This window comes from Canis aureus, chromosome 5 (genome assembly GCF_053574225.1).
Source record: "Canis aureus isolate CA01 chromosome 5, VMU_Caureus_v.1.0, whole genome shotgun sequence".
Taxonomy (NCBI): domain Eukaryota; kingdom Metazoa; phylum Chordata; class Mammalia; order Carnivora; family Canidae; genus Canis; species Canis aureus.
In genome coordinates this window covers 17,785,997-17,809,047 of record NC_135615.1, presented here as the reverse complement: position 1 = coordinate 17,809,047, position 23,051 = coordinate 17,785,997, and the positions used below count along the sequence as shown (strand labels likewise).

Genomic DNA, 23,051 nt, shown 5'->3' with positions numbered 1-23,051 from the left:
AGATTAAAAGAGGACAGTCAAATGGTATTAAAAATTGTGGAATTAGCATCTGATCATTATAATAACCTATTTAGTTATGTGTACATTTTGGGAGTGGGGAGAATCTCTTATTAAATAATCTAGGAATGGAAAGAGAATCCCTTACCTTGACAAAGTGATGACATCAGAAATTTTCTGCAAACATTATACTTAACAGTAAAATATAAGAAAAATTCCCTTTGATGCCTGCCATCACTACTATTATCCAACATTGTTTTGGAAAATTTGGTCAATGGAATGTAATAACTGGAGGGAGGGAATAAGGGCAAGAGAGAAAAGAGCAGAATAAGTACATAAAGCTGTTACTATTTGAAAGTTGGATGTTTATTCATCCTCTGACAATCAGGTAAAAGAAAATATAAGATGGTATAAGAAAAATACAAAACCTCAATAGATTTCCTATTATATATCAGTGATAAATATGATAATATGTAATAGATTGGAATTCATCCACAATGGAAACAATAAAAATGAAAAAATAAAACATCTAATAATTTAATGAGAAGTATGTAAACCTTATGTAAAGAAAACTATAAAAATTTATTGAATATCCTGAAAAATAATCAGCATAAATGGAAAGACTGAGTGGAAAGATGATATAATAAGGATAGAGATATTCCCCAAATTACTATATAAATTCAATGCAATCCCAGATGAATTTCCAATGAAATTTTTTAAATGAAACTTGTCAATCTTATCCAAAGTTCAACTGGAAAAGCAAATCTTAAGTGCCTTGATGAGAGTATTTTGAAAACACGGACAGCAGACATTCCCTGCCATATGTCAAAATGCACAATAAGGCTCCAGTCACAAAAACAGTGTGCTACTGATGTAGAAGTATTTTAAAAGTTTGGTGGAATACATTAGAGTCTAGAAATAGACACATAAAAAGGAAGGTAAGGTATAATAAAGGTAGCATTTCAAATATGTAAGGAAATGTGGAAGTACTCAGTAAGTTGTGTTGGGACAAATGGTGTTGAGGAAAAAACAGAAATCAGATCACTACTTCATATAATTTACAAAAAAGTTTAGGTAGATTATAAGTATATAAATGTACAATTAAAATAATAAAAGTTTGTTTTTATGTTTTCTTAGGATAGGTCTACCTAAAAATGACACAAGACATAAAGAACACACTGACATATTTAATCATAAGCCCTCTCCACTCTTGGCATCCTAACCTACCCTTAAGGTACAAAACTCTCCCTGGGCAAGGTCCTTTCCTACTACCATGGGGGCTCCTGTGGCCAAGCTCCCTGAAGCTCCTTTGAAATGTTCCTGAGCTCAGAGTCCAAATTTGTAGTGATAAAATGGTATGCACTTAACTACGACTTTGTCAACTGTAGCCTTCTTTTTCTCCCTCTACTTTTTCGCAGAATCTCAGATTTTCAAAGGTATAAAATACTTATGCATCCCCATTTTACAAGTGAAGGAAAACCAAGGCCCTGGTTAATAAAAGAACTTGCCTTGGAACACATACCTAGCTGCTAGCAGTTCAGCTGAATATGGAGCTCCTGGTTTCAAAGGCAATTGGTTTCTGCTCTTTCCACATTATAACTTCCTGTGGCCTAATCTACAAGTGGCTAATTTTCAGGTCAGGTATGGAGGCTTACTACAGAGAAAATTCGAACCCAATAAAGTCATTTTTCAAACCACATATGAAACAGTAGGAATTTAACTATAGTCAAAATACAGATTAAACTTGTATTGTTTCCAGAGTCCCTACTCATTTATACTATAATTTTAGTTAAAGTACCTGAGAGACAGGATGAGATCAAATAGAACATAGATCATTTGCCTTTGTCTTTTTGTTCTGAGCTTCCTATTAGCATTTCACTGAGTGTGTATGTCAGAGGGTGGGAATTAGGAATGGTATTTAGGGGTTGGTAATATGTCATGAAATCATAACGTTGAGATTTTTTATATTTTCCTAATGAGAGGAAAGTTATTGTAACTATAAACTAAATTTTACTGCTTCAATCATAGTAACCATGAAATAGTCCTCAAACACCTTTCAAGATAGTTGAAAATTACTATTCCAGATGATTTATGTTTGTACTTTTTAAAGCACATTTTAAGAAAAAATATAAATAAAAAACCTCCTGAAGGAAAAAAGAACACAGGTTAGATAAACCAGAGGCCCCATGGGTTATGAGTAAATCTGAACTGGTGCCATTTTTCTGGAAAGGTCTAAAGTAAAGGAACCCAGGAGACACAATAAAAACTAAGACAAGACCAACTGCACTACTGACAAGGTTGTGAAAAAATTCCTTGATCCAACTGGATAGATTTAGCAGCTCAGAAAGAATTGAGGAGTGGGGGGGAACACCAAGAGAGATAAAATGAAGTCAAGACAATGATAAAAGAAAATGCAAAACAATGGCAGTCAACCTCAGTTGCAAACTAGCAAAAGCTATGTGGGTTCTCAAGCAGCCACAATATTATAACCATCTAGTTTTGTGCTCAGGCAAAGACATCACACCAAAGGCACTTGGCACCAAATAACTTCTGGCCAGGGATTTTACATTTAGAAATGTAAGACCCAGTAACATTTAAGGAATTCCCCCTCTTGCCAGATAGCCATCCTCTTGCCCTGAAGCCATGTGACAAATGATCCTGAATACCACGTTGCCTTTTATGCATCTGTTGTCTAAATCAGTGTAGAAACTGGAAGGAGAGACTGAATTCTGGCCCTTAGCAAAAGGCTACATTTTAGTGTCATAATGACAGTCTTGGCAGAACAGGGCATTCTTACTTGAAATGTCTCTGCCATACTAAGAGCTTTGTCCACCATAACCTGAACCTGGCTTGATCGAAGGGACTATCAGTTCTAAATTTTAAATACACAATCAACTATATGAAAATTTAAAAGAAGCAAACTGTTTCTTGGAAATCTCACTTCATGAATGATTGCCTCTGACTACTTTTTAGCACTTGAAAAGGTTTCATTTTCATTTGTGTGGTTTTCTGTTTTTATATCACCAAAATATTTCTCTCAAAATCACCACTGAAAACTTTTTTTTTGTTCTTTTTATTTAATGACACTTGATCAAAGGCAAAATTGCTTTTGTGTACTCTGTGTGTGTGTGTGTGTGTGTAGTGTAGTGTATAATGGCACCAAAAAGGGAATACATTCTTTCTGTCAAAGATGTTCATCTTGGTCACTGTATCAAAGATGCTCTAAAGCACTGAAGCTGGTAGGCAAGAAACTGTTTTTAATCCTCTCTGAAGTGCAGGATGGCAAGAGAGACACAACATGCACTTGAGAGCATCCTGGCCACAGTGCCATCACTTCAGGGTTGCCCAAATCTGTGAGTATTTTCATAGCTTGCTTTTCAGACTGGAAAGATCTAAAATTGTTGGAAATAGATGAGCAATGTTGTGCTTAAACCTGAGACTAGTCTATCTTCCCCAAACCATTTTCAATTTGGGTTGTTATTATCACTCAAGTTTTTTTCTGGCCACTATCAGGTAAGGATTCAAGGTCTCCAGTGTCCACACAAGGCAGAAGGAAGATACCACTGGTCATTTTGAAAAGCCACTTTGTTTTCCTAACTACATCCAATTTCTTTCACCACTATGACTACACACACATGCAGACACACACACACAAACCAGCAGTATTAAGTTTCAGGCATTTTCTGCAAACTATTCATATTTCCTTTAGTAACCAAAGGATGACCCCTAGGTAACGATGCCTATTACAACCTGCAGTCCATAAACATATGTAAAGATCTTTCCACTGCAGCCATTAAAATAGAGAACATTTTTTAAATGAACATATACCCTGCCTAAGTTCTCAAAAGTTCAACAAAAAATGACTTAAGTATTTACTTTTATTTAAAAGTAAAAGTCAATTAAGTACCTGAAATTGCCCAAAGCAATCAGACTTATTGTACCAAGGATCTGGATCATATCTCCAAACAACTAAGCAACTCATCCAAAAACACTAACAATTTCAATGCCTAGAATAGAGCCTAAAACAATTTTCTAACCTGCAAATTCAAGAATTGAACTAGAGGAGCCATTAAAGTTCACTCTTGGATTTATAAAAATCCTTGACTATTTCCTTCTTTAGTACAGTGAAAATGAGAGAAATTGGGTAACAAAGTTAAAGAAGAAAAGGAGAAAAGGGGCATTATGCAATTGTATTTTAAACGGCCTTCCTTGACCTAAACTGAAAGCTAAGAGAAAAATTCAAAATTTGTAAAAGAACCATTTCTTTTGTGAGTGAACAAAATTGTTACTTTGTTGCTTCCTCAAAACTCACAACTATAAATGATATAATTTCTAATAGAAAACAAGAACAGGAGTTTCCAAAATTTAAAAGTACCAAAATTCTGGTCTGGAAGAAAACACGTATTTATTCTGAGTAAAAATTCTGTTACATCAACAAGACACATTTTGACATAGAAAAATACCTGTTTAATTTTAGAAACAAAGTAGGGAGGCAGAAGGGAAAAACTAACTGCAGTTAACCAAAAAAGAAAGAAAGAAAAGAAACCACTTCCATATTCATTAAATAGAATGTCTTGTTATTTTCACAGACAGTAAAAACTTTTTGACATCCTTTTTAGTCCCAGACTGGAGAAGTGTCAATGGATCTTATTTGGTCTCTTCTTCAGTGTGTAGAGTTTACAAACCTAACCAAATTTAGAATTAGTGGGAGTTATGCACTTATGTTCCTTATACATAAGAGAAGAAAAAAAGGCCCTTTTATGCCAGCTTTGAGTTGGGCTTGAATTTTTATGACTTATTTAGAAGCCCTAGGGAATGAAAAAAAAAAAGTTTCTTAATGGAAATACTGACACAGTCTTAAATATAGTGACATGAACAAGCACTTCTATGAAACAGCACCAGGATGTGACTGACCTCTCCAGCAAGTTTGAAGTGAAGACAGTTGCAGACAATTGATGATAACTGACTGAATGACATTAGGAAAGTAATGGCAAGCTAGAAAAATCAAAATTTCCGGTTGGTAAACTTGTTTTTAATAGGAAAATATGTAAAATGTATGGGATCTTTACTCCAGTAAATGGAGGAAAAAGAAAATGTAAAATTTTTGCATAGATTTTCTTCAATTGTTACCGGATTAAAAGTAGTCATTCTTAAAAAGTCAAAGCTGTCATATCAATCCTGAGAGATGTAGCGAAGAGTTTAAATCAGTGGATCTAAATCTTGGTTTCTCAGATCTTACAAGGCTATGTACTAGATAGAGATACACAACAAATACTTGTTTTTTGTCTACCTGTTACACTTTTCATTCTTTGGTGGATTTCTAAAAATTAGCTAGTCTTTTCCATTTATCATCATATTTTCCAGAAAGTCACTTTTTTACTTGAAAATTGGGTTAGTTTCATTTTATACTTTCTAAATTACTATGTTGAATCTCTTAAACCTCTCGAAGTTTTCAGCTACATTTTGTTTAGCATTTTCCTCTGGCTTTAACTTTTTTCACAATTGCCTCTTTTTAAAAAAGCTGTTTAAACTTATTCAAGATCATTTTTTTTCTCTTATCATGTTCAGGGACACAGATCAACATGTATATGTGTACATTAAAATGTCCTTTATAGTTTGGAAGGCAAACAGACCAGATCATTAAAACACTAACTCATTTAAGAAACAGTTACGGGCAAATATGGGAAAGACACTGTATGAAGTGCTAAGGGGGCTATAAAATGTATAAAACACCACTTCAGGACCCCAGAGAACTTTTAAACACATAAGGCAGTGAGTATCAGCACAAAAGAGAGACAGAATACCGCTGTCTTTCAGAAAAACAGTGTGTCTAACCTTCCCACAAATGTGTATTAGTGTTGCTATCATACTTAGGTATCGGATAGAAGAAATGTAATATTTGTTACATTGTAAAATGTAAAAGGAATGCAAAACGTACATTTTTAACAATGTAAAAGGACAGAAAATATTAGGACTAAACATAGTTCTAAAAAATGTGTATATTTTCTAAACCAAACTGCCATAGACTTCCGATTTGTTTGCAAGCCATATGGTATAGGGGCTTTAGGTCTCAGTATTTACATTTACGGTTTTTCAGACTCTCATGTAATACCAAAGAACAAAGAAAAGTGAAGGAAAAGTTACCCCTGAAGAAATCAGAAGAAATCAGAAAACTGCTCATGCCAATAGTTGTTCTTTTTTTTAAATTTTTGTTTGCCATTACTCTCTCAGTTTTTAACAGTAGATGGAACACTTTTGCAATTTCATTTAAATTTTGCAAGTGAATTCATAAAGGAAATTTAATTTTAAAAAGCAAGCTACTGTTAAATACTCCATATGATGTATTTGGCTTTCATCATCACTGATAAACATTTACAAATCTATGGTGTTTAGAATATTGTGCTTAAGTTTGAATGATTCTGGAGTAACCTCACGCCTACCCAAAAGTCAGAACTTCTGTAGATATCATTTATAAGATTACTGCTTTGGAATAAGTAATTAGGAAAGAACCCTTTTCAAATGGCTATGAGAAAGACATCATTCTTTATTCAAAGATATTAGGGGCAAGTTTAGGATTGTGGTTAATTCTGAAACTACTGATTTGAAAGGGTGGAATATATAAAAAGCAATAGGAGGAGGTAGTTTAGAGAAGAAAGGATATTGAAGCACACCCCACATGCTGTGTTTAATATTATCATCTTAGGAGAACAGACAATTCTATATTTTTAAAATCAGTACTTAAATTTCTATTTGGAGATTTCACTTATGATGGAATACCTCATTCCCAGATGGTGTTTGATAGGCAAAGTATTATTGTAGTAAGGATACAAGACAAGAAATTGGATAACCTTTCAAGTATCCTTTAAATGTCACTAACTGGGCTGGTGATAGAGGGTTTTATTATTCTCCGCTGAAGTACATGAGCAGTCATTTGCATGCCAGGAAAAGAATGTCTGGAATAATCCAAAAGGGCAAAGCTTAGCTCTTTCACTAAAAATAAGGAAGTGACAGGCACAAAAAGGGAAATAAAAGAAGATAAAAGTATCCAAAGCAGACTTACTAGTCAACAAATCCCATAGAGAAACTACTATGTACACAGAAACATACTATTTTAACAGCTGGCTCTTGACAAAGCCTTCTCTTGACTACCATGAAGCTTTCTTTAAGCTACTCACAAATACAAAACCTAAAATTGATGAAACATATAAATTAGTAGTGATTATTCACTGTTGAAAAAGATCTGCCAAGACATCCCTTTAAATCTTTCTTCTGCTTCATGTAACTATGGTTTCTTTGTTGAGCAGCCTAGCACAAAGCACAGGGCTCCAGTGAGCCTAGGATAGGGCCTGTGTAGAGTGGCTCTTAATATTTTTGTACATGGAATGAATGCATGAAAGAGCACCTCATACATGAGAGAACTGTATCTCAGAAACGTACCTGTGAAAGTCAGCTTTCCGAACTGGGAGTGCACTTCTTCAAAGAAGCCATTCTGTATAAAGTTAAGGTTAAATCCCAGGCTAATTCAATGCTTTTTTTTTTTTTTTTTTAAGATTTTATTTATTTATTCATGAGACACACAGAGAGAGGCAGAGACAGAAGAAGTAGGTTCCCCACAGGGAGCCTGATGTGAGACTGCCCCTGGACTCCGGGATCAGGTTTTGAGCCAAAGGCAGATGCTCAATTGCTGAGCCACCCAGGCATCCCTAATCCAGTGGTTTTACTGAACTCCTGAGCATACCTGGGTTTTTACCACTGATAATGCCCTTTACATTCTAAAGTATTTGTGTATGTAGGAAGAGAGGAAAAAGAACATCATTAGCTGAGAGGAAATGTTTGAAAATGGCATTTAGCCTCTGGCATCCTCCCAAACTTATTTTCTACTTCCTATTTCCTCTTTCCCTAATAACCAAAATCCTTAGTTCTGTCATTTTGCTCCAACTGTGGCAGGCCATCCAAATGGCCTCTACCTTCCAAAAAATTCCATGTAGCAAATAAATGACTTCTTTTTTTTCTCTCAATCAAAATCTCCATTTCTTCAGGGATATTCACCTCAGTCAAGTGGAGGGGAAGCTAATCTAATTAATTCACACTACCATAGGAAAAGAGTTCTATCGGCCTATATGTTTTTGCCACACCACATGTGTCTAATTAAGAGGGATTTTAGACAGTTTAACACGATGAAGTTTAAACATTCAGCCTGTGGGAGCTGGTTAAATTTATGAATTATATACTAGCAGAGCAGTGGGGCTCAGAGAATAAGCATTCAAATGTACTAGCCATTTATAAGTTGATCATTTGTGAGCTGCAAAAAGAAAGAACATAACAGGGATTTGTTCTCAAGCCAAGCAAAAGAAGGGGAAGAAGTCTACCCGTTTTACTTCAAGACTTGCCTGATTTTTCCCCTTGTCAATAGACTTCTTAGAAACCTCTCCTTTCTCCTTCAGTAAAGAAGGAAATTTGTTAGGTTTTTGAGGATAAATCAAACTGCAATGCAAGTTAGGAAAGGCTCCAGTGAGGACTCACTGTAAGGTGGCACAGATGGCACATAGCTCCTTCATGGATGGTCCCATCTGGAGAATATCAGTACTGATTCAATAGAAATGGAGGTGGATATTAAAGCTAGTCTTCATCCTGATACCTCAGAGAGCAGACTCACTGAGGGACTAGAGGGCTCGAGGTCAGTTTGTCATGGGGATTCACTCCATCACATATCTGAAAATTGTCATCCATTAACCTAACATGATGAACAGTAAGATGAACAGTATTGTAATTTTAATTTAGACATAGACAACACTGAGTGACTAAGTTTTCTCAAGTATTATTTAGCTGTATTTAGAAGCAATAACCTTAATAATTCTAGTCAATTCTTGTTTAAAGATTTTATTTATTCATGAAAGACACACAGAAAGAGGCAGAGACCTAGGCAGAGGGAGAAGCAGGCTCCCCAAAGGGGAGCCCAAAGGGAGCCCAAAGCCTGATGTAGGACTGTATCCCAGGACCCCAGGATCACGACCTGAGCCAAAGGCAGATGCTCAACGACTGAGCCACCCAGGGGCCCCTAATCAATTCTAATGTTATAATTTCTGCTGTTAGAAAGAAATATTTTAGCCAATACTTATTGAAAGCCTATTTTGTCCCCTGGGGGAAAAAATCTTTTTTATCCCTTGCATGATGGGGAGACTGTAGATTACAAAAAAATGTTTAATGTCTACATAAAATCAACAAAAACATGTTTGCATCTACTTTGATGTTGTCAGTCAAGTGGAGAGGAAGCTAATCTGATTAATACACACTGACATAGAAAAGACTTCTATCCACCTATATGTGTTAATTATGATTACTACTTTATAATCTAGCAGGTTCACCCTCCTAGAATTTAACAAGAACAGGTGAAATGAAACTCAGTGATACATTATCTTTCCACACACCAACTCTTTCATTTGGCTTTTTTTTATTCAATTATCATTAATGGAATGAATCATAAGATACTAAAAATGGGTGGGGAAATGGATACAATTCTTTTTTAGCATAGATAAATTAATACACTATGTTTAAAGGTGATCTAGTCTTGAAAAAGAATTTAAAAGATGAAATCTTTGCCCTAGGGACACCTGGGTGGCTCAGTGATTGAGTGTCTGCCTCTGGCTCAGGGTGTGATCCCGGGGTCCTGGGATCAAGTCCTGTATCATGCTCCCCACAGGGAGTCTGCTTCTCCCTCTGCCTATGTCTCTGCCTCTGTGTGTGTGTGTCTCATGAATAAATTTTTTAAAAATCTTTAAAAAAAGGAAAAAATCTTTGCACTACTATAAAACTGGGGTGGAGGAGGGGAGTGGTATTTAATAGCAGATTGAGAGGATTTCTTTTTAGGCAAAGAAAGAAAGATATAACCAGAAGGAATTGAAGGAATTCAGAATAAGCCTGTATGCCAGAGAAAACCATAGCAGTTGCTCAGAAAGTATTTATTGAAATCCCCTGTTCTACTATTTATGCTTGAGTGGTAACCCAGCTACAACTGCAGCAACGTTGTCGCTCAGTTCCCCCAGAAGACAGCCATTTATTATTTCAGGCTGAGATTTAGCAGACCAGTCTTAGACCACCAAACTTTCTCAACTCTCTATCCACAAAACCAAAAAATTTATTTCGTTCTTTTTAAAGTTCATACCCATGCATGCAAAACCAGAAGTTTACATGTCTAGGTTGCTTTCTCATTGTTTGCATAACTAAAAAATAGGCTTTTATTTAAAAATAGAACTTGGCAGATGAACAGGCCATTGGATATTTTAATAAAAATAAATGGCCAAGATACTTAATTTCGAGAAGTATCAACTATACAGGCAAGTTTCCCTCTTTGGTTTTCTATTTTATCACCTTTGAAAAGAGCATGCATTTTCAGAAGATTCATCACAATGTGTAAATTTCAAATTTGTTTCTACTGGGTAACATAAAGAAATTTATAAGAAATTTCACAAAATAATAGATCTTCAATTATTCCACCTAATCAAAATTAATCTTCATTGTTTCCAAAAATCTTCCTTGTTTTTGTCTATATATATATTTGTACTGTCATAACTGCATTCAATGTTTCCACAATTTTAAATTGTTTTCCACTTAACCTTATGCTATCAATATTTCTCATGTTGCTTTAAAGTCACTATCAGTATTATAAATAAAAATGTTGATTTTTATGCTATTCTAATCTGGCTTTGGATTAGAATAACATTTACATTTTTAAAAACTGACATACTTCCCATATTTTTATATGTTCCAGAAAAATGCATGAAGGATGAGAATTAATTATTTCTTCAAAGTTTGGGGAAAAAATCCAACAAATCTATCAAATCATATGTTTTGGGAACAGGGTTTACTAAAATCCTTGACTTTCCCTGAATTAGTGATCATTTATAACTTTTCTCATTGTAATTTTATAATTTACTTCGTGTGGATATTACCAATTCATTTCATCTGCACATTTATATATAGTATATTGTCAAATAACTGTGCATAATACACCACAATTTTAAAAAAATATTTTTAATGACTATATATTGATTGCTATATCTCCTTTCTCATTTCCAACTTTAATCTCTGCCAAGTTTTACCTGTTTCTTTTAGTATTGCTTTCAGAGTCAACTCTTAATTTATTTTTCAGCTTTCCATGTTAACTTTTTCATTTTATTTTTATTCTTTTTTCAATTATCTGTACTTGCACATTTTGATGTCCTATCCCTTTCTATCTCTGTAAATAAAATTAATGAAGCTCTGAATTATCTCCAAGTTCTGCTCTGGTCACATTAGTTGGATGTTAGTATGTAATTAAAAAAATTTTTTTATTAGCTAAATAGTCTTTTATTTCATCTTTTACTTCTTACTAGACCCAATTATTATTTATAAGACTAATTTTGTATGTCAGAGCATTTGGAGTTGTTTTCAACCTTGAAGTTGGAGATGCAAACAGAAAGTGAAGTTAAGTCTTTAAAAATGTATTGAGATTTTCTCTGAATCCTTACAGATAATATATCTTTTTTAAAAAGATTATTTCTTTATTTATTCATGAGAGACACACAGAGAGAGAGGCAGAGACACAGGCAGAGGGAGGAGCAGGCTCCCTGCAGGGAGCCCGATGTGGAACTTGATCCCGGAACTCCAGGATCATGCCCTGAGCTGAAGGCAGACACTTAACCGCTGAGCCACCCAGGTGTCCCACAGATAATATATCTTGTACACATTTGTAGACACTTGAAGATTTCCAGTTAAATAATCTGAAAGGTATATTAAACAGACCAAATTTAATTATTTTATAAAGACCTATTGCCCACATATCAAGCTCCTTACAAGGACTACACTCAGTATCATTTGTGTAGTGTTTAGCAGAGGGCCTAGAATATCATAATTGCTCAATAAATGAATTGTGGCAGTATATGTAATAATTAAGAGTTATCATAGTCTTGTAGTAGTTATGTTCCTCCTACCCCTTACACAGGCTAAGCTGCACTACTGATCCGGAGAAGAGTTATTAACTTGTGTTTTTGGTCTGGGTTTTCTTATCTATGATATAACATGGCAGGACTAGATGCTTTCTAAAGTTATTTCCAACTCTAAAATTTCTAAATCTCATTTGTTGGCATTTTCAGGATCTGGACTCTATCTGCACCAGATGTAGGTCACACATATCCTTTGTTCTGAAGCAACTTGCTTAAACACACTCTTTACGAGCAAAACTCTGGAAACTGAAGTGAAGATAGAAATTTTTACCAAACTCACTACTCCATCAGAAAGTTCCGGACAGGCAGAAATCAATTCATAATTTTTGGAATAAAAGTAAAAATTTCAAAGCTATTTATCAGTCTTACTTGTGCTTTCCAGGAATAAAAGTAAAATTTCCAAAGCAATTTAAGCCAGATCTACACTTTTCCTTCACATGAGTCTTGGCACCCATGCTAATTGGTGTTCATTTTCCATCACTATTAGCAATCAAAGAATTTAAGAGAAAAGATGAAATACAAAGTGTTTGCATGGCTGGCTATAATTCAGGGCATTCCTCCTCCAAGAATGTATATCATTGAGATTAAAAATGAGCATTAAGAATGAAAATTCTCATCTTTATTACTAAGAGTGAAAAACCCAAGTAGACCATCATCTACTAACAAGTACATCTGGTAATTAAAAACAAAACAAAAGCTTTCAAATTAAATTATGAGCTATATGTGAATAATCTCTTATAAAAGCAGTAAAGATCATGCCATTATACCTGTTGAATTTGCTGCAGTTTTAGTTCTATTTTAAACAAGGTGTCATGAAAAGCACAGACTTACCTGTACGGTAGACAAAGTTGCCTTCGGTTTCTGATGATGAGGGAGACACCAATTCTTCCTCAAATTCATTGGAACTAAAAGATCCCGAATGGTTTCTTTGCCTTGTCTTTCCCATCATGGCAGCATTTGTGGCCATGACATGTCTCAAGGAGTCGTTAAGGTAACGATTCAATAAGCTGCTCTTGTATTTGGGGGGTGATACGTAGTCCTCACTGGCCTGTGACTCTGGCCTCACTCCAGCTTTTATGACTGAGCTTTCACTTTTAATCACAGGATGATGAACTGGATTATTATAGCCCCCTTCATTTATGTGGTTTCTTGGAGGATTTTCTCCATCTAAGGGAGAAAAATACCAGTAGGTAGTACTTACATATACTATTCTCTGTTATAGTTAATCATTAAACATATACATAAATAAAGAATATTTAAAGTATATTAAATTGTCTTTGATACCCCAGGTTAATTTTTAGGGAAAGGAAGCAGGAATCTATGTAATCTCTCCCTATGGTATCTTAATTTTAACGAATTTCACAGAAAATGTTATTCTGACACATGATAAATCTATAAACAAGAGGAAGCAGCCATAATTCTGTTGGTCATTTATAGAATTGTAAAAATGAAGTTACTTCACGCAATAAAAAAGAACCATTATAGTACCATCATATTTAGTGGAGTCAACCTTAAAAAACAGCACTTGGGGTGAACTCCTTATTAATAGAGGGAAAGCAAAATAAAAATATTAACAAACCTTCAGAACATGAATCATCGCTGCTTACACTAAGTCGCTCAGCGTTTCCTTGAACATACTTGTTGTACAGTTTTATTCGTAAAGCCCAGCTTAAATCTGGCTGTCGAACGGTATTCTTAAGCCGACGTCTTGCATTAGCAAACCAATTTGACACCTAAAAAAGTTTTATTTTTCAATTAACAAAACAAAAAATATTACCCATCACATAATTACTTTCCCACAAGGGACCTAAGCCTTTCACAGTATCTCTGATCATTAAATATTCTCAGAATGCAATAGTACTAGACATTCATTCATTCATTCAACAAATGCTGAGCACTTACTACAGAGACTGAGCACCTACTGTGTTCTAGGAATAATAATAATTAAAAAAAGAACAGGCTTTGCCATCAAATGCTCAGTCTAGTAAGAGGTAGGATAGTGTACAAATAACTTTAGTATAGGAAAGAATGTGATTGAATGGCTTAAGAGGCATTAAAATAAAATGATACAGGAATCCAAAGGAAGAAGGGGTTACTTTCATGTATGACTTAAGACTTCATGAGGAATTAAGTGAAACATTGAAGGAGTGTGTCAGGTATAATGGGTAGGAAAGTGTGTTCCCAATAAAGAGGACTTGAGAACAAATATAAGTCAAATTCCAGAGACATTGTGGTGGGTGAGGAAGAGGGAAAGAGTTAAAAATGACCTTGAGCCATTCCTTTGTAACCAAGAGAAGGACAATGCCATTTTGAGAAGGAAAGTAGAACTGTTTATGGGTGAAATGATGTGCTTGGTTTAGGGAATGATTAGTTTGAGGTACTGGAAAAGCATACAGGTGAGATGTGAAGGAAGAAAGTAAAATGATATCTGAGACTCAAGGGAGAAGAAAATCAGATGTGGGTCAAACGCACAGAAGTGCCGGCGGCAGCTTTGAGTAGTCAGGGAGATGGCTGAAGACCAAACCCTGGAAACCTCCAGAGATCAAAGAGACAGAATTATAACAGAGAAACTAGCACAGCAGTCAGATACAGCAATCAGAGAAGTAGAGAGAGAGAAATGCCAATAACACTCAGCTTTAAGTTGAAAGTCAAATGCTTCCAAAGAAAATAGCTGAATGCAAAGAAACAAACACTGCAAAACAAAAGAAAGTTACTTCCATTTCTTTTTAATAGATACTATTGTATTTCTGGAAGTTAGAATGGTGCTTGAGATTTCCTTGAAAATATCTGGCTATCATCAGGAAAAAATATATGTAAATAACCCAAAGGGCCAATATTTGCTTTTAAAAGAATGATATATGGAAAGAGAATTACGTCTTTCTGCCAATTTTTTTCTAGAACATGAGTCCACATTACAACAATGGTTTGTGTGGCAGTGCTTACGTTGGAAGTTTCTTTTTTTTTTTTTAAGATTAATAATATAAACCTACAATTTTTACATATTTCTCAAGACATAATTATTGAATGGGCCTATGGTGAATCCTACTTTTTTAAAAAACAGAACTACATCTTTTTCCTCTTTGACTCTACAAGTTTTTAAAACATGGTGGTTTTTCCCAATTTACATACACACACATACACATGCACACACACATATATACAGAAAATATATCATAGGTAATATATATCCAATATTAATTACCTTTGAGTCTTAAGTAATAACCGTCCCCTTAAATTTATGTGCATTGATGTAATAACTCACCATGGCATTCCAGAAGTTTTAGTTTTTATCAAGCCCTCTTCCTATCAAGTTGTGCTATTATACTATGATTTAATATGGCTTCAATTTTTTTAGTCTTCTCCAACCTCTAGACAGACCCCTTCTGCAAATGCTCATTCAATAAATATACATTGAGTAGTTCTTGTGCTCTAGCCATGGTGGTCAGTGCTAGGAATGTTAAATATTAGGATAAACTTCGTCCCTGCACATATGGAAGGATTAGTGTGGAACTATGTATTAACTGAAATACATGGGTGAACATTTACTATGGTAGCACAAAATGCCTGGTCTAGTCTTCAAACCTTCCTCTACTCTCCAAGTCATAGCCGAAGAATTTATTCAGGTTTTTGTTAGTAGTAACTGGGAATTTTAGAACTTTTTTTTCTGGATTTCTCTATCTTCCATTCTATGCACTTGAATGAATCTTAACCATCACCATCAACTTCAAGTGTTGATGTACCATTATGATTTAATTGCTTGACTTCTTCAAATCCTCATCAATATCTTGTTATCCTATAACTGTGGCATAATGTTTTCCTATTCTGAATTTGCCAAAATCAAGTGTGAATCTACAGAAGTCACTTAACTTTTCTGAACTTCAAACCCTTCATCTACAAAATGCATTAGATGGTTCCTAACATCCTTGCCAACTCTAAAAACTAAGATCTGTGAAATACAGTCTAAGCTCTCCTACAAAAGTGTTAATTTATTCCTTTTATAGTTGGTACTAATCTACCTTCTGCTTTTGACCACTGCCCTTTTGGAGCAATCAGACATGTGTGTTTATGTCTTAAACTTTAGCACAACCATCATATAGTACAGTGTAATCCAATTCTTACGCGACTCTGCATATTTTTATTTAAATGCAATGGCCTTCTAATTTCCAAGGACATTAAGACTATAATTCTAACATACAAAAATTGGGACCTTTGAATATCATGGTGGGATTACAGTTTTTCATATACAGGGGTCATATCCGTTTTATGTTTTATATAATTAGTTCTTACCATAATATATTTATCACATGTTAGAAGATTTTCCAAAAAGGTCTGCTGATATCTAAGATGAGCTGTCTGTAACCTGATTTCATAAGTTTGACTGGCAAGCAATCTGCTAATATATTCACTCTGCCAGTACTTTATCACTAGAAATTTACTGTACAATTTAAGGTGTTTAATATCTGCTTGCATTGTCATGTAAACAGCAAACAGTTGGTTAACAAATTTGCATAAATACTGTTTTTCTTTTCTTTTCTTTTTCTTTTTTTTTTTTGGTCCTGATGCACTAATGCAAACTCCATCTGTTTCACAGAAGGTAAAAATACCAGTTCAGATTTTTCTACCTTTAACTTACTATGGATTCCTTCAGGTTGTCATGCAAATCTCATTAAGTTCTATTTTACACGAAACAGGCCTCCTTACTATGGATAGGTTCTGCAACATCATTTTGATGTCAAACTCAGAGCTTAAGAAACAAGGTATTTTGTAGTGAAAACTTGGAGAACCAAATATCTAGAAGTTGGAAGAGAAAAACTAGTAATTTTCATCCCTACTTTAACCAAGGTGCTTACATTCATTGTACTGACAGAGCAATCATTATAGTAAACCCAAAGGGATAAGCCAGCATCTATCCACCTTTGAACATACAGAATTAAAAAACTTATTCTGAGTTACCCAACTGAAATATTGACAACCTCATTTCTATTCCATATAGTATAACACTTGGAATAATGTAGAAAGACCAATTTGAAATTTTGTTGAAAATTTAACAGTTGCTATAATCCTTGCAGTTGATAACTACATACATATTTCGGCAGAAGCACTCACCAAGCAAAAACGGAGTTATGTCAACAGAAGGGGCAAAATCTTAGAACAGAGCAGTTTTAATCAATGGTACATTGGTATGTTTAGCCATTATCATAGAAATGTGAAACTTCTATAAGTAAAGGAAACATTAACACCCAATCATTAAACATAATCTCAAGCTCAATGTGCATTGCACTCTGCATTGGGATCATGAAAGAAGTCAACTCAAGGAGACAGTTCACTCTTATAATCCAGAAAAAATATAATAACTATGTTTTAAAATATATACACATGAACAATGGGCAACACTGAAACCAGATACAGCACCCATCTGTCCTTCTCTGAAAAACTTCTTCCAAGGCAATTATTCTGCAGTATGCTCTATATCCTACAATAATATAAACCCTAAATGCATGCCACTTTATGTTATTCCACAATAAAGCTCTTCACATTTTGATAATACAGAGTATATTTTTTATAATGTTTAAGCAATGGGCAGCCACAGAGATTAAGCACAATGGAATATTTTGGTTGGTTAAAGTACACACACACACACACACACACACACACTACCTGTTAATTTTATGGAAATGTGTATATCTCATTAGGTAGTAAGATGTCAGGTTAACAACAAAGAACTCTTTTAGCTTCATTTGTCAGGGATAAATAAAATATAGGTGTAGATTAATGTCCTTAGTGCTTCTATTTATCAGAAAAAGTACCTTTTGAGGTGCTAAAAACATTTCCTCCACTAAAGTTTCAATTCTATGCTTCTAGGTTTAGTGGGACTGCTGACCAGGTTTTATGTTCTTCCTTATCAATTTAAGAGTAACAAAACAAAGCAAAAATATGTTTTATGGAAAGCTTAATGGCCTGATACACAGCCAAAAGGAAAATGTTAAATGTGAAGGAAATTATCAAAATACAAGACACTCTAATAGTTAAGGAATAAAAGTTATATTAATTGCTTATTAACATCAGTTATAGAAACAGAGACAGAAGGTACTGCAATAAACAAGAAATAGGAGTTTGGAACGAGAAATAAGGGGAACACCCTATATTTATTCACAGACATTAAAAATATGACATATTTCCAGACATGCTGAAGATGATAAAATGAGTTACATTCATGCCGTTGTATGGAACCATCATATAGCATTAAGGATAATGAGCTGCTCCCTGTGTATTCAATGGAATGGATTTAAAAACTAGAATATCTATAAGATTTCAAGACATTCTCTAGTTTTCAAAATGATACTTTGGAAAGCCACATGGTGATTATAGCGGTATTCCCCAGAAGAACCTATTCACTCTACAAACATGTATGAACAGTTTATGGAAAATACAGTGCTGGATAACATGGGGAGTGTGAAGATGAAAAAGACATGATCACTATTCTCAAGAAACCTGACTCCACAGTAGAAATTTGTTCACTGGGAGAACGTGATTCATTAAATAGGGCTCTAATTTGCAGAGATCAAAAGCTTTATTCAGCCCATAGCTTTCTATTTTTCCTCCAGAAGTGTAAAGTATTTACATAATTTATTTGGTTTCCCAGAGAGTCAGAATTTGCTTGAATGTTGAATGTATGTCTGGCTTTCACAAACTCCCCCATACAATGCAACATAAGTGCAGCTGACCCTTGCACAACACAGGTTTGAACTGCATGGAACCACTTATGCACAGATTTTTTTTTTTCACCAAATCAGTACTATTGTAAATGTATTTTCTCTTCCTTATAATTTTCTTACTAATATTTTAATTTCTCTAGGTCACTTCATTATAAGAGTATGGTATATGATATGTATAACACACAAAATATGTGTCTATCGACTGTTCATGTCATTGATGAGGCTTCCAGTCAACAGCAGGTTATTAGTAGTTAAGTTTTTGGGAAGTCAAAGCTATATATAGATTTTTGACTTGCAGGAGGGTTGGTATCTCTAACTCTTGGGTTGTTCAAGGGTCAGCTGTAGATAGATATGTATGTATACATACACACACACACATATATATACAGATATTCTTACATGGATATCTTATTATGCCTCATTGAAAATAACTGGACCAAAATTGGATTATTATACTTAAAGTCCCTTGCCTATTCCACACATTTTTATTTTTTCTGTTAATCACTATAAAGTTCCAGAAACCAACTTCATTTGCTATAAAAATTTGAAAATCATTAAGCAGGAATCACTTATTATTATAAATAATTATCTTCGCTTCACTTAAAAATCAAATAATTTTGTGCATTTTTATTTTCTGAGGACTAGTGTAAGAGAAAGAAAATACAATGAAAATATAAAGTATAATTAGAAAACCATAATAGAGTTACCAAGCTCTTAATGCAGAAAGAATGGTTATTTGCATTTGAGCTATCATTATAGGTAGAAAATAATTTGGTTCTGTATTAAAATTATGACTGCTTGCATTGCATCTCAACAGAACTATTGTACACAAAACTTTAAATGTCTCTGCTAATGACAATGTTACTTTTCATAATTAAAAAAAGTCTAAATATGCCATATGCTTTCCGTATAAAAGGACGGCAAGCATTAAGTACAGAACTGTATGATATACCAAATTAATCTAATGTTTTATTGCTGACATCATTGTGAAGTATTCAAATAGTTCTATAAACTAGTGTATTTTCAAAATAAATAGCATACCTGTTTAAACTGAAATTTGAGCATATGTATTTATTTTCACGAGTCAAGTTTTTCTGACTAGAATCACTGAAAATTCATAGTTTTATGTTAAACAGATACTGAGCCAAGAACACTAAATAAATTTTCCCCTCCAGTGCTACAGCAAATCACTATTAATACTATTGCCTGTTAACATGAAGCAAAACAGATGTTATTCTCTACAATTGTATTCTGAATATAAGCAGACAAATGCATATTATAGTTTTAATAAGCTTGAATACAAGTCAACTTTCATGCTTTGTCAAACTTTCCAGCAATTCCTAAAATGTCAACCTTCAATACTCTGGAAAGCAAGTTTTATTTTATCTAGTAGTTAAGTATTATCTTTTATTTGGGGCCTCCCTCACTATAAATTTAATGGAATGACCAAAACTTCACAAATGCAGTAATGTAGTTGCTACTATAATACATGAAACTTCTCAGCTCACTTACCTCCTCCTCCTGTTTCTGAATAAATTTGTTCTGTTTGCATGTATAAAAGTTCATGTCACCACACTTATTAAAGAAGTCTGTGGTGCGTTGGAAAGAGCATTTGATCTGGAATTACATTATTTCCAAGACTACTTCTATCCCTTAGTAACATTTAACTGCCACAGTGCCTTGGTCACATCACCTGTAAAATGCTCATTACTGCTCTAACTCACCATATTTTGGGGGAATATCAAGTAAGATTATGTACGGAAAAGTCAAATATAAAGAAGTGTTGTTCACTAGAGAAGAAACAAACCTGCACCCTTTCTCTGCACTTAACAAAGTGGTAAACCAACCACTTGAAATTGGCCTCTTCTCAACCCCAGTAGAAAGATACCAGCAGCAAAATTGTGTGGATTCTAGCTAATGCTCGGGATGCCTCTTACTTAATAAAATAAATACAATTAAATTAAATTTTAAAAAATCCACCTCTTGCTCTTCCTCTCCATCTCTTGGCTCTATTAGTCAAGGTAATTCTGAAAGTCAGCCTGTAATCGACCTTTCATGTGGGGCCCTAATGTGTAGTGCCTTTGTTTGTACACGGTTCTCAAAGTTTCAGCCAGGGCCAGCAACTTTAGTATCCTGAAAACTTGTTAGAAATGCAAATAATTGACCCCACTCCAGACCTACCCCTGAATCAGAAACTCCCGTGTGGGGCCTAGCAGTGTGGGTTTGAACAAGTCCTCCAGGCGACTCTGATGCACGCTCACGTCTGAAAATCACTGCAGGTCGTCCCATCCTACCCATCTATGCATGGCACCTTGTCATAACTCGCAGGTGACTTTTCACCTCCCTCCTTCACAAAGCACCACGCGTCCCTCCTGCATCGAGCACGAGCACTGAATCGACAGCTCAGATTGAGGGGAGACCCAGGGCAGGAGCCCGAGCCCCAGGACGGGCCTCCGCCGGCCCCGTCCCACCGGCTCGGCTCGGGAGGCGTCAGGCGGGGGTTGGCGCAAACACGCCGCGGGCCGGCTCCTCGGCCGCCGTTACCTGCACGAGCGTCATCTGCGAGCCGAGCGCCAGGAGGATCTTCTCAGTCTTGGTGGGGTACGGGTTGTCACGGTGCTTGTAGAGCCACTGCTTCAGGGGCCGCGCCATGTCTTGCAGGGCCTGCCGCTTGTGCCTCACCTTCCCGCCGTTCTGCCTGGCCCTGAGCATCGGGGGAGGGGGAGGGGGAGGGGGAGGAGGGGGAGGCCCGGGTGAGCGGCGCCGCCCGGCCGCTGTCCCCGGGGCCCCGGGGCCCCCCGCGCCTGGACGCCTGGGCGCCGTAGGCCGCGCGGCCCGCTCTCGGGGGCGTCGGGCTCCGAGGGACGCGCCCGCCCCGCGCCCGCCAGCGGAGGTGAGGCAGGGACGGAGCCGCACTAACGCGCATCTCGCTTTGAAATGGCCTGCTTGCCGCCAGGGGCACGTGGCGGCAAGGACACTGTCTTGAAAGGCGGGAGAGCTTGGCCAGCGGCCAGCGCCTAGAGCTGGAGGGGACCGGACGGTTGTTAAGCGACCTGAGGGAAAATGGTATTTAGGCTCCGGATCTCGCAGCGGGGCCGGCCCCTCTCCCCCGCGCCCGCCCTAGGGATGGGCCCGGTCAGGGTGCTGCCAGCTCTCGAACGTTCCCGTGGGGAGCTCACGCCTGCCTCTCCCGCCTCTCGGGAGCTTCCCGAGCTCAACCACTGGACGGCGGGAATAGAGCAAGGGATGCTGGCGGTCCTGCCGCCCCCGCTCTTTCCCACGGAGCTATTTTCTTTGATCCTCTGGACAAAGGGGAAATTCTCCACGCAAGTGTTTGTGGAGGAAGGACGCAGAACCTTAACCCCCCCCCCCCCACACACACACCACCCCAGGGGCCTTTTCCCGACTGAAGGGAGACTTTAAAAGGTATGGAAAGCTCGGTCCCTGAGCAAAAAGCACGTTCAAAAAGGGAGGGAAGAGGCTGAAGCAGCGCGGAGCCCTAGGAGGCTTCGGCGCTGCGCTCCCCGGCGGCTCCGGGAGGTGTCGCCGCGCGCCGCGCCCTGCGGCTCCGGGACGGTCGCGCGCCTGCGCCGCAGCTTCCAGGACTTTCGCCTCCTGAAACACTTTGAAGTGCAACTCAACGCGAAAGGACTGGTAGTGACATTTCCACGAAACCTAATCTCTATTTCACTAACCAGCAACGCCGCAGAGCAAGCAGCTGATGCAATCTTTCAGGTGGAGACGGCCAGGACGGCCGCCCCTCTCCCGCGGGGCGCTCGGGGAGCCGCCGCGACGCCTCGGCAGCCGGAGGGAGCTGCCGGCCCACCCGCGAGTTCCCGCTCCGCAGCGGCCCCTCACCCCACCAAGCCGAAACCCGGCGCGGCAGGCCGGCCGCCTCCACCCCCCCACCCCCCGCCCGGGCTCGCAGCGGGCCCCGCCGAGCCGCGCGCGCCCGCGCCCGCGCCCAGGGCGCCCCGCGCATTGCCGACCTTGCCAACACCTTCGAGGCAGCTCCGAGGCCCCGTCGCGACAGAAGATGGGGAAGGCCACGGGGCCGGCCTGACCCGGGACGCCCTGACCGCTTGGCCCTGCCCTGTTCCTTGGCATCGCGCTCAGCCCCCTCTGCCTAGCTCTCAGCCGCGTCTGCACCCGTGGGCCGGAGCGGGGCAGGCAGCCCCCACCCTGAGATGCAGGTATCGGGGCCCGAGGGGCCGTCCCAGGTGTTCTCACTTTCCAACAAGCCTCTTGTGAGCTGTCCTGATGAGCTGATTCCCCTATATTTCGAGAAACTAATGCTCGAGACCAGGGGCGGAGACCTTCCCTCCCGGGGACTCTGGGTCTCTAACCCAGGGGCCTG

General features: G+C 37.5%; 1 protein-coding gene and 1 long non-coding RNA gene across 11 annotated transcripts in view; one reads left to right on the top strand and one right to left on the bottom strand.

The window, feature by feature from the left end:
* LOC144313750 (homeobox protein Mohawk) overlaps positions 1–23,051 on the bottom strand; it is a 68,430-nt gene that overhangs the window by 42,550 nt on the left and 2,829 nt on the right. For 7 of the 9 annotated variants that reach the window (XM_077896988.1, XM_077896989.1, XM_077896990.1 and 4 more), the window contains exons 3-5: positions 21,239–21,398; positions 13,558–13,711; positions 12,810–13,145 (exon numbers count right to left, since the gene is read on the bottom strand). In XM_077896988.1, coding sequence (XP_077753114.1) covers positions 12,810–13,145; positions 13,558–13,711; positions 21,239–21,398 — 650 coding nt within the window. Of the gene's footprint in view, positions 1–8,142; positions 8,300–11,523; positions 11,757–12,809; positions 13,146–13,557; positions 13,712–21,238; positions 21,399–23,051 lie in introns of those variants that run through there. The other 2 variants (XM_077896996.1, XM_077896994.1) reach the window with 2 other exon arrangements.
* The window catches only part of LOC144313754 (uncharacterized), a 213,387-nt gene continuing 212,984 nt past the window's right edge, over positions 22,649–23,051 (top strand). For both annotated transcript variants that reach the window (XR_013379388.1, XR_013379389.1), the window contains exon 1: positions 22,649–22,887. This is a non-coding gene — a long non-coding RNA (uncharacterized LOC144313754). The remainder of the gene's footprint in view (positions 22,888–23,051) is intronic.